The 12008-nt window shown below is 38.8% G+C and overlaps 2 protein-coding genes, 2 long non-coding RNA genes and 1 other non-coding gene across 5 annotated transcripts; 1 reads left to right on the top strand and 4 right to left on the bottom strand.

Moving 5' to 3' along the window:
• Positions 1-408: 408 nt before the first annotated feature.
• LOC145699059 (uncharacterized) lies at positions 409-1637 on the top strand. Its single transcript, XR_014133969.1, has 3 exons — positions 409-514; positions 600-1312; positions 1408-1637. It is a non-coding gene; the product is annotated as an uncharacterized LOC145699059 (long non-coding RNA).
• Positions 1638-1705: 68 nt separating this feature from the next.
• LOC145698398 (uncharacterized) lies at positions 1706-2490 on the bottom strand. Its single transcript, XM_081775601.1, has 5 exons — positions 2431-2490; positions 2219-2369; positions 2041-2174; positions 1916-1995; positions 1706-1868 (listed from the first exon to the last, which is right to left on the bottom strand). Exons 1-5 carry the CDS (start codon positions 2488-2490, stop codon positions 1757-1759), a joined length of 537 nt encoding a protein of 178 aa, XP_081631727.1. The 3' UTR covers positions 1706-1756.
• A 1319-nt stretch (positions 2491-3809) lies between these two features.
• LOC145699343 (uncharacterized) lies at positions 3810-5366 on the bottom strand. Its single transcript, XM_081776609.1, has 5 exons — positions 5095-5366; positions 4713-4832; positions 4158-4655; positions 4050-4114; positions 3810-4008 (listed from the first exon to the last, which is right to left on the bottom strand). Exons 1-5 carry the CDS (start codon positions 5245-5247, stop codon positions 3849-3851), a joined length of 996 nt encoding a protein of 331 aa, XP_081632735.1. The 5' UTR covers positions 5248-5366; the 3' UTR covers positions 3810-3848.
• A 73-nt stretch (positions 5367-5439) lies between these two features.
• On the bottom strand, positions 5440-5964 carry LOC145700307 (uncharacterized). Its single transcript, XR_014134192.1, has 3 exons — positions 5855-5964; positions 5561-5673; positions 5440-5522 (listed from the first exon to the last, which is right to left on the bottom strand). It is a non-coding gene; the product is annotated as an uncharacterized LOC145700307 (long non-coding RNA).
• Positions 5965-9178: 3214 nt separating this feature from the next.
• On the bottom strand, positions 9179-9251 carry TRNAR-UCG (transfer RNA arginine (anticodon UCG)). Its single transcript has one exon. It is a non-coding gene; the product is annotated as a tRNA-Arg (tRNA).
• Positions 9252-12008: the final 2757 nt, after the last annotated feature.

Below are 12008 nucleotides of genomic sequence, written 5' to 3' on the forward strand. Positions count from 1 at the left end.
TCCATCCCCGACAGAATTTTTGGACGAACAGGAGCGCGACAAATTTTTCAATCTGGACAGCGGGCTTATTCTTTGCTTGTTTGCGGGTCGCATAGCTGGACTCCTTATACCGCGGCGCGTTTTGACTTCCATAATTACTCGGAAAACAAACGTGCTTTAGAAACTTCTAAAGTTTTACACGAAAAAAATGTATTCTAGCACCATTATCATGGGTTGATCGAGCCGTTAACCCACCCAGGCAGCTCGTCACGTAATTACTGCCGCGCTAAAAGGCTTGAAAAAGTCAATTACGCGAGAGATTATTGAAATAATGTTCAAAAATTTTCATTAACAATTCATCGACAAGTCACGCTCGCGGGCGACTAATTCAACTCCGATTATTTAAATGCGACGATTGCTTAACTCGATCGTAATCAGAAGAGTTTTTGAGTTGATCGAACAAAAAGAGAGAAAAATAAACGAAACGATGAAAATGTTACTGTCAGTTTTGCTCGTCGCTTTTGCTTCAGGAAAAGTGTTCAAGATGAAAAACCATTTACAAAATTTTAAATTTCATTCTGATATCGATAAAATTCAATTTATAACACAAAAAAGCTAAGAAGCTTCCCGATTCAATGGAAGCCTCGATAACCGAGTGCCAAAGCTACATGGAACGAAATTTTGACTGTTTCCCTCCAAGTTCCAAAATCAAAAAGTACACCTTCAGGATTCGAAAAGCTTTCCGTGGAATGATGGGCCAAGCGATAGAAGGCAAGTGCCCGACCCAGAAGAAAAATGGACGAAAGAGACGATCGGGACGGGGAGAAGAGCTGAGCCAGAACGAGGAGCGGATTTGTACTGTAACTCAACGATGCGGATCAGTTTGAGAGGCTGACGTAGCGCAGATTTGATAAGTTTGAGTTTTACTGTTTGTCTATGCAAAGTTGGCTACGAGGGGCTCAATTTATTCTTATCAATACGTAGCTGCCTTATCAGTTTGGCAAAGATAGGAGACCAACAAACATAAATTGGTGTCACTGCTAAAACTTTCATAATCAATGCTCAAAACTAACTAACTTAGAAAGAGCATTTCTGTAACAAGAAGAAAGATCAATTTCTTCAAAAGTAACGAAAGCATGTTATTTATAGTGAATTTAAATCCGTGGCAGACTGAGACCTCTGGTCTCCTGGGTCGCCGAATGGAACCCATGTTCACATCTAACGGCGAAATGCTCAATCCATTGATGAACAGAGTCCTTGGCGCTTTCGACTCTCTCGGATTTGATGATTTTCCAGAGGAACTTTCAACAGCTGAGCCAGAAATCGATGGACGGTAAGTTTTAAAATATCAGGGTCTTTTTAGAAAAAAAGGGCTTTTGGAATTTTTGTTCCACGCGGGTCGCGGCGCATTCGCTAAAAAATCTTCAGTGGTTTGCTGGATAGCCGATGCCAGAAGAAGCTTCGCGCGCAGCTGACAATTTCGCCCTTCTCGGAATGCAAATCTCGCCGTCGCTGGTCAGGTAGAATAGAACACCTTATCACTAGTTTAGAACGAATGAAGACCGTCTGCGATACGAGAAAAGGGAAGAAGAATAAGAAACGCTTCAATCGACGATGAGAAGCTTCTGAAAATGAAAACCTCATTTATGTACATAAAATAAAAGCAATTGAAAACTAAAGAGCTGTTTTGGCGGTGTTAAGTCTATTTCAGATAATGAGAGTAAACTGAAAGTTTTAAAATGGTTTCTAAAGGGAGAATTCATTCAACATCTGATGATTAAACAACGGGCTGAGTGACGATCGGAGCTCGTTTTCTCTTCTCGTAGTTGATATGGCGTTCGTTCTGGACCAGGACGCACACAGGGCACCACATGATGCAGCAGACGTCGCTAGGGGAGTTCTACTTGAGAAAAAACTAACAATTCAATAAACTTACAAAAGAAATTCGCCATTCTCATGGATTCCGAATTTGTTTCGAATTTGTTGGCGTTGATGGTAGGCAATCGAGTACATCATCTTCATACAAATTCATTAGCGATACTTCTTACTTTTTAAACTTACAAACCAGGACGTTAAAACCAGAAAAGAAAGCCAAGCATTGGCTCCCATGGAAGTAACAAGGCCGAGCTGACGGACACTCTGCACTACAGGGTCGACAAAAAGGGAGGAGCAGCAGAGGCTACAAAACAACGCAGCTGAAATTAACTTAATTAGAGATCGTATAAGTTAGATAATTTACCTGAATCTTTATCCTTGAGTTTAACCTGAGTGTTGTACACTGAGAGGCAAGGACAGCAAAAAGCAGAAAGGCAGAGCCAATGGGGATCACAAAAACCGTGTTTGAACACAGGGGTTTCTTGGAAAGTTAAAGACAGATATTTTTTGATTATCTAAGAAAAATTGATGAGAATCGACATTGATGCAAGCTCGATCTCTTTTAATGTTTTCAACCTCTTCCTGTGGAGAAGCAAGAGTCTTTGGCTCGCATGTCACCGGCGATTTCTCTGTCATGTCTTGCTTCGGCTGATTACCTTTCACCTCAAAAAAGATTCGATTGCAAATGACAGGCCAGCGAGAAAAGAGTCCCAGCGATAAAATCTAGAGAAAACTTTTCTCGAAACTCGCTTCAAAAATTTGCTGCTTACGTGAGTTCAAAGTCTGATAGACTCACGTAAAAACAATCAACAAAAAACTATCTTGAGAATTTTGAGCCTTGATCTTGCAGCTTTAGAATTTCTCTTGCAATTTTTAAGAGAAAAAACCATGTAATTATAATGAATAGAAACTCTGAGAATAGAAGCGATCTATTTAGCAAGAACTGGATGATATTTGCGAGGAATATTCCACGTTCCATTCCGGAAGAGTTTCATGACCTGGGAACTGCTTTTTTTCATGTGACAAGAAGTATTCTAGAGCCGCATTCCATCGCCCTAAGCTCGCTGGATTCACGATAACACAAACAGCACGTTAAGTTCCACTAAGGGTCATTATAAGTGACCCACTCTTTCGTAACCTTCCCCAAACCGGGCGCTTTGTTTGGAGTGAGAGGATATGCATCCATTCTCTGAATATTGGAGCACACAAATATGCAGATTTCGCGAGCAGCATAAGAACCCTTCCAGGATTTAAGACCTTATTTTAAGGGGGTGGTGGTCGAGAATCGGATTTCTTTCAACAAAATTAGCTCAAAATTTTTCAAAAAAAAATATTTTTTTTTCTCAACAAAAATGGGTTAAAGAGGGTTCAAATTATGTGGGCGGCTTAGTATAAAAAAGATTTTTTTTTGGAAAAAGCTCGAAATATGCCCCTAAAATGGACCTATCTTTTGACAAAATTGTGAAGAAACCCTTAAATATTTTTCGGAATTAAATTTATTGTGAAGAGAGTTCAGACCCTTAGGCGTGTGGGCGAAATAGTTTTAGAAAGGGTCTGCAACATTTTAAGGTCGTCGAAGCTTATTTAAAAAAATGTTGTTTTCTTGAAAATCGTCATTTTTCACCTATTTTACACTGAAATTTTCGAAAACATCAGAAAAATCGTAATTTTTTTAGAATTTTATAATTAAAATATGATCAATAAATATAACTCGCAAATAAAATCAATTCCGAGTTAGCCTTAGTGCAAAAAAACGCGTTTCAAAATACCAGAAAATGGTGATTTCTTAACATAAAATCGAAAATTCTCTTAACTAAAGTTGGTCCAATTAAAAAAAGCTAGCGACCAAAAATGCTCCTTTTTTATCAAGGAATCTAAAAATATTATCAAAATTTTAAAAAGTCGAGAAAAATCTTCTCGACTACCACCCCCTTAAATAAGGATGCGTCTTCAATGAAAACTCTTTACTTTCAAGAAAAAACAAAATACAATTTTCAAAAATTATTGAAACAGTATTTTTCACAAGACTCTTCACAGGTGTCTGGAAGAGATTCAAATACCAATGGGACTTCGAATGAATGTAAATGATTTGCAATAATTGTTGCTTCAGTGATCATCGTCCCATTCCATTCAAGACGCTCTACATTATATGGGCTAAAGATTTTTTAGGATAATGAAAAAAATTGGCTACTAACGCGATAGCTCCGCTAAAATTCAGGATAAAGCCTCCAAAGAATAATGCTGAAGATAAAGTGGATGCCTTAAAGAACAGCATGATATTAATCATTTTTTTATTAACCTACATCTTTTAGCATACCAACATTCGTCCAGGATCCATCTCTAAGCATAAATACGTTATTCAATGGAATATACGCCCCTTCGGAATTTCGAATTTGACCACCAATCGACAAAAGCCCATTTTCTATTGAGAGACAGCTCGGTTGAGTCAAAGCAAGCGGATGATCTGTAGTAAGACGCCAACCACTAAGACCAAAAATTTCAACTTTGCTCATCATATCATGTGAATTGTCGCCTCCGCCAACTGCAGTCGGAGTGTTATTATTTAGCGCTAAACATCCCGCTTTATGGTGATAGTTTGAGGAATACGGATTAAGCCGTGAAGAAACGCCGTCAAAATCTTCGCATGAATTGTGAACGGAGTTTTGTTCCCAGTGCCCAAAACATAACATAATTTCCATCGGTGATGTAGGAACCGTAACTAGCGATCCACGAACACTGTCAAAGTCATGGAGAAGTTTTGAAGATAACGGAAGAATCCTGCAAAGATCAAGTATGCCTATCTTAAATGATTGTTTTTTAGAATATTTGATATTCTGTTTTGAATAAAACTTATTTACTTTTCGTTTGTCTGACTCGCCACCAAAGAAAAACATTTGTCCATTAAGTTGCGCTGCACCAGATCGATAAAGATATGGAGCGTTTCCGGGTGTACTTGGCACTTCAAAAAATCTGTCTTGCTACAAAGAAAAGTATTTATCAAGTCATGCTAATTTTCGCGGAATGTGCCTTCGAAATTAATTGTAAGATTTATAACTTATAATTTATAAGAGATGTGTTGTTTCTTGAATAAGTGTTAAAGATTTTAAGGAATTTCTTGAGTTCTCAAAAAACTTCTAGAGATGAGAAAACCTCTGATAATTTTAATGTCTTTCAGTTTTCCTGGCATAAGGCTAAGCCGAGAAAGTTGTCAATAAACCATTCTTTACAATTACACAATACCTTGTAGTTTCCATCCGCGGATATAACATAATTAAGTGAGAATTCAAAGCTTTGACTCAAAACCATTATATGAGATTGACATTTGTATCCATTTTCACAGGGGCAACCATCTGGGCACTCTTTCATGCATGGGCATAAATCGATCATATTCATAAAGGACTCATAGCATGAATCAAAACATTCTTTGGAAGGTCCACATAAAACGTTGCAATTTGTCTGGGCATGAGAAGCATCCTTTACGCACTGTTGGTAAATTGGATTTGATTTTTCGGGTTCTTATAAATGTTCAACATGCAAAGAATATAATATTCGGAATATTAAGCAATAACGAAAACTGTTAATCATTTCTTTGCAATAGCATAAAGGATGTGGACAATTCACACAACCATCAACACAGTCCACAGAGCATGGGCATGAGTTTACACACCCTATATATTTTTATTTTCATTCTACCATTATTCATTACCAGTATATGAGTTCAAACATTGAGTTTCACATAAACTATCTATGCAACTATCGCGGCATGAGATAAAATCCAATCGACAATGAGCTTCACATTCGTCTCCCAATATTTGATCACTTATTTTAATAATTATCAGATAATTTACTTTTAACGCCGGAACGCATAATTTTTTTTTTCCCGGAACGCATTTTGACCGATTTTGTGAGTAATCAGTTTTTAGGCCATATGCAATTTGTAAAAACACTAAATTTTACAGACTATAAACTACATCTGTTGTACAGTACAACTTGTACTTACGGACAATCGTCAGCTAGGATTGATTCCATTAGAGTTAAATAAAAAATTACTGAATTAACTATCATCTGTTCTGCTACGAGCACTATCTTGTCTCATTGCCGCAGTTGCGGAATTTTTCAATAAGTATTATGTACAGAACACTTTAGTTTTATTCCTTTGATAGAATCAAAGCAGAAGAAAGCAAAGTTCGGGATCATAAATATTTTATTTCAAACGTGGATACTTTTTCTGAAACGTATACGCAATCGTTCTAATTGCAATGTGTTTTTGCTTGAGTCAGGGATTTTCAAAGCGCTGTTGCTGAATTTTACACTCGTTGTGGTACTTTTTGAGAAATCGATTGACAATTTCGTCAAAAGACACACTATCATCTACTCAGAAATTCAATCGTATGGAGCAAAATGCACTGTTTAGCTATTCTTACACTTTTTAAAAAGTATAAGAACAAGGGTTTACGTGAGAAATTCGTACTAATAAGAGATGGGGAAAAAGACCCTCTTTGAGCGATGCGGATTTCTCTACGGAGGAAAGAACTTCTTCTGGAAGGTCATTTACTCAGTTTTGTACATGGTCGGCATCTACTACACCGTTGAGAAAATTGGCCAGAACATCAGTCGATACCTCAAATATCCGTCGATTATTAGCCAGAGAGAAGACGTCCAGGTCTTTACTTTTCCTAAAATCACCCTCTGTCCGTACCAGTCCCACTCTTGGCGAAAAGTAAAGGCCCTCTATCCGATGGTAAATCGAACGGTGTTGAAGGCGTTTTATGGTTACCACGAAAAATCGCAGGACAATTTTCAAAAACACAGATCGAAAGGAGCGCTCAATTTTGCCAAAGAAGCTTGGAAGGAATTCGAGTCTATTAATGTCAAGGTTTGAATACTCTTTTTCTGAATATTCGCGTTATTTTCAATTCTAGGATTTCTTCACTGACACGGCAACAACGCTGAATATCCATCACTGCATGTTTGACATGTACGATTGTTCGTAAGGCTCTGAAACATCTAAATATTAGGACATTTGCGTCACTATGAGTACTTTAAGATTTTCGTGATAGAAAAAAAGAGTAGCATCGTTTCTGAGCCTTTTTGTTTAGTTTGGTTCATGAATAGTTGATTGTAAAACTCAGATCGCGTGAATTTTCTCGCTTTTTAGAACAACTGACACTTTTGTTTACAGTGGTGTTTCACTGTACCCAAATATCTGCGGCTTAAAATGATCAAAATTCGGGTTAAAAAATTCAGTTTTTTATACACTTAGACTTATCAATCGCCGACTCTGTAGTTCTGAAAAGCGGATTATTTTTCTTTGAACTCACTACAGTAAAAACGACTGGGAGCAGATCCGCACGAAGCTCGGGGTTTGTCATCAATTTAATCTCCACGAAGGAAGGGATCAGCTTTCTTGAGCCAATATTTAGTCGCCTAGTCGGCCAGTTCCCCAAATCAGTGAAAAATGATAATTTGGTCGAAATAGACCTGGATATGCCCGAGCACAGTCTTGGATTAGTTATTAGCGTTGATAAGAATGACTACTCGTTTGGTTGGTACGGGAATATGCGAGGCATTCATATGTACTACGGTAAAGGGGTGAAAAAAAAAGGAAGCTTCTTTTTATTTTTTTCTTGGAACTCCTTGAAAAGATATTATTCCGACGCAGTGCGGGTCGAATACAACTCGATCTCCATATCGCCGCTGGTAAAAAAATTTTTGTTGGTCTGGTTATCGTTCACTTTCGAATTCTAAGCTAACGCCGACGATAAGCTACAAGCTTCTCAAGACTTCTTATCTTGGTGGCAAATACTCCAATTGTACCAAAAGGAAAATGTGAAAAGACTTTCAGACATAAAAATTACGCTGTTTTATTTACAGTTTTCACAACGGCCATTAAACATAGAGCCAACGACCTTGCCGTTTTTGTCAGTATAACAGTAAATCAACTCTTGGCACTGAAAACACACAGTGTTATTTTTGCAGAACGGGATCATTTCCAGCAGCCGAGTTCTTATATTCAGCGAGATTTTATTCTCAAGTTGAGCATTGCGGTCATGAATTCTAGTTGAATTTTGAAGTGAAACTTTGAATTCTTTTTCGAGCTGAGCTATTTTTGAATCGATGAATAGTCGCTCAGTCTTGAGACTTTTAATTTCTTCCTCAAGCTTTTCTCGCATTTTTATTTCATGGTCCTTTTCAGCGGCATTCTTAAAATTGTTAAAATGGCTCAAAAGATTTGAAATACTAGTTTTAGCTTTTCTCGGTGGCGATTTTTACAGTCAGTTGAAATCAAGTCGATCATTTTCGCCAAGGTCGCGTTGAGCTCTTCTTGCAAGGATTTATACAGTTCCTCGGAACTGTTGATTTCGGCGGCGCTCATTTTTCTAGTGACAAGTCTGACGGAGTTGGTTTATCCCCCCATTGATGCCATCAGGGCGAAGGCGTCAAAATCAAATATTATTAACCTGGCTCTTTTCACAATTAAAAAAGCGACGTCCCCCACGATCCGAAAAACGACGTGGACCATCACACGCACCCTCCGTACAAGAAAGGGTTGACAGACAAAATTCTGGATTTGTTATGCTTTTCATTTATGACGTGTAGTCTGCTATTGACATCAAACAACTCGGAAAAAAGAAAAGCTTATGCGAGGAAAACAATTTGATGAAGTCGATTTACGAAAAGTGCCGCTGCTTTCCTTCTTATATGACGGACAATCATTACGTGTTAGTACAGTCTTTTTCATTGAACCAAAAAGACATTTTCTTCAGCCTTGATGAAAAAACGAAGATCAACACGTCGACCGCTCGTGAATGTGATTTCCATGACAATGTCTTTTGCGTTTCAAACGCTCTGGACGGAAAAGGCCCAACTGCGACGAAAGAATGTCTTCCAGGAAAGAACGAGAAAAATTTTGAAAGTTTACTGAGAAAAAGGATAATTTCTCACTCGGTTTTCTGCTTGCATCAGCTACGATTTCATCCAAGATAATATTCACTACCGGATTTCTCCAAGCACAAGTGGTAAGTGCCCGATGAGGGGCCTAGCCGCCCGTTCAACCATGTTCATTGAGTTGGTCGGGTTACGGAGGTGCTTCTTCTCTTTATAATCAAATGGGGTCCCCAAGTTAACGAGCGAAATCCTCGGAGCTCCCCTTTTAACGGATCTCGTAGGAATATTGAGTTGATTAAGATTTTGAAATTGTGATCCTAAATTCTATTATGAATAATTGAATTAAAAAAAATGCAGCTTAGATACTGTATTCCGATTTGAGTTCAGTACGCTTACTGAAGTTCTTCCCTCCTCTTTTCTCAAAACGAAAAAGTTTTGACCACGATGGGACTCGAACCCACAACTTCCTGATTCGAAGTCAGACGCCATATCCATTAGGCCACGCGGCCGGCCGAAGGAGGCTCAAGAACATGTATACTGATTGTATACTTTTCTTAGGGAAGAGGTTTTGGCGAAAATAGAGGAAATAATTGATCGGTTTCAGCTTCAAACATGAACCAGGAGTACATGACTGCAATCGTAAAAACGACGAAGCGGCGGGTGACTGTACTCGAAGAGAAACCGCGATACTCGTTCAACGAGCTAATGGCTGACGTCGGCGGTGCTTCGGGACTCATCCTCGGCCTCTCCGTTGTCAAAATTGTGGAAATCGTTTTCAAGCTTACTTCCAGGTAAAAATCCGATTAGGAATCATTCAATTTACTCTGTAGATGGAATTTCACAAAGACAGTAAAGCGAAAACTGGCAGTTATGCGCCACAAGAGGCAGAAAAGAAGCAGCAAAGACTTTTACATCCATAATGGAAGCGGTAAGGCCTTCTCTATCATAATTTTTGTTGAGTGAAATTAAGGGTCTCCCCATGCATCCGTTGGAACATCAACAGGAACTCGCTCTTTTGATATTTACTGTTAACTGAATTCACTGAATAAAAATTGCAGGAATTACCAAAGAACTGGCCCGATTCGGCTCAAAAATTGAACACGTGACAAAGTAGCTGTCAGGGTGGAAGTAGAACAAGGCGGAAGCGAATGTAACGAATCGCGGGATCATTACAAGCGCATGCGAATTTTCAATTTGCAAAAGTCGATCACTGAACATCGATTATTATTTTCCAATTAGTCCAATTTCTTCGTTTTTTTTCACCACGTGGTAAAAGTTCAATTAGCCATTTTTTCATCATCATAATTGCTTAATTAGCTGAAAGTCAGGACTTTCATAATTCTTCAAAAAGTTCAGTTGTTCAAGTCACATGGAAAACGGAAAAAACATGCCAAGGATTAACCTCTTCCGGTTTTGCTTACTGTCGGATTTTGAATCAAACTGAAGCTTGCGTCTTCCCCTCCAACGTGGACCAAAGCTTTCAATGAACTAGGGATCATTTAGTGGACTCATCATAATTTTCGCAAACGAAATCCTTTAGAAGGAATTATACTTCGCGTAGCGAACTTGGGAAAATCCGGCTCCGATTGAATGATTCGATTTCGAATCTTCGAAGCTTTCCTGTTTGAAAAATTTCGACTGCGTTGCTACTAGTTCTGGAGTTTTTAGGGATGTTCTTGCATATTTTTGAATGAGAAATGATTGATGTAGCCATGTGCGTCTAAAAGTGAAAGGAATCTGGACTTGGTTTTCTAAAAAATGCCGATTGCGTCGTAAGTATCTCTTTACGCATAAAATTAAAACAAGCAGGGTTTCCTCAGAATTCCGGAGGCGCACTAAAATATTTTGGCGGTTTTAAAAACTTTTGACTTGAACAAAAATAGTTACAGTCTTCATTATGATTTTGCCTCGGCTCGGCAATCTGTATGATTATAAAAAAGAATTTTGAATAAAAGATCAAAAAAGTGCCGCTCCAATTTTACGCTAACACGCAATTCATGCTCTAGAATCACGGCGAGCACCTGCTAATGTAATTAACTCCTTAGCGCTATTGTCACCTATAAATTGCAATTTCTCAGAGGTCGAAACAAAAGGTACAAAAGAAGAAAACTTATATTAAGGTTCTGAGAGAATAATAATTCAAGAGACTTCTGTCATGCTTATTCTGATATCCGCCATAAGCGGCCGATCGCTGTTCGAAATGGTGCATCCCCTGGAAAAAGAGCATGCCAAACGAATTGGAGTAACGAAAGACTCCACGATCGCATTGACTTGGGGTCCTGAGGAAACTGCTTATGTTTTCGATGTTACTGATCGAGAAAAGCCAAAGATCCTCACTTGGTTGACAAAAGAGAGCAAAAAGGCTCTTGCGGATAAATATCTCGAGAAGCCTGAGCCCGAGAAGAGACGAAGAAAACGGCATGAGAGTGATCCTGAATGGCTCCCGCCGAGAAAGAAGACCAACAAGGAAAAAACTTCCAGAACCAACTAACCTTCTGTGCTTTACTCTCTTTAACACTATGTCACTGTGACATACAGACTGTATACCGCATACAGTATGCGTTTGTTGTCTCGTTTTATTGTGTTTTTCATATTACCGCTAAAATTTTGCCTCAATAAAGCTCGAATTAATAAATTTTCAATCTCTTATAGATCTCTTTTCTGCAGCGCTAGAATTGAAATCGAAAATCAGCTTTTTACACAGGGGTTGTTTTTTATTAGAGTAGAGTTATGTTCCAACGTATAAAGGCTGAATGATCAACTTCAAATTGTACTCGTCCATTTTCGTCTGATCTGAGTCCCTTTACGGACTTGTACACATCTGTCCAAACCAGGGTCCGATAATTTGAGCTCACGCTAAAACTCCACGAAACAAAGCTTGAGAACTCAGTTTTTAAATTGGAGTTTTGAGAAACTCAGAGATGAGAGCTCGCGTGAGAAATCAAATTTTGTGGTGGCGCTCGCGATCCACGAGCCAGTCAAGGCGGGATGGACGATTTTTGTAAGTGCGCAGCCTTACGCAACACGCCTACGATATGCTGTGGCTGCGCCGACTCGCCGCCAGGCCAACCGGCGGGCCAATCCGCGCGCTCGCTCAAACGGAGTTTTTGAAAACTCATGAGATTTCCCTGCTCTCAAGCAAAATCTCAGAAAATCTCCAAATGATTTCTCAAGTCGAACTGAGTTCTCAATTTGAGAAAATCGAGAACTCAGCCAAAAATGAGTTTTATCGTGAGCTCAAATTATCGGACCCTGGTCCAAACATC

Source organism: Oikopleura dioica, chromosome 2 (assembly GCF_907165135.1).
Source record: "Oikopleura dioica chromosome 2, OKI2018_I68_1.0, whole genome shotgun sequence".
NCBI lineage: Eukaryota > Metazoa > Chordata > Appendicularia > Copelata > Oikopleuridae > Oikopleura > Oikopleura dioica.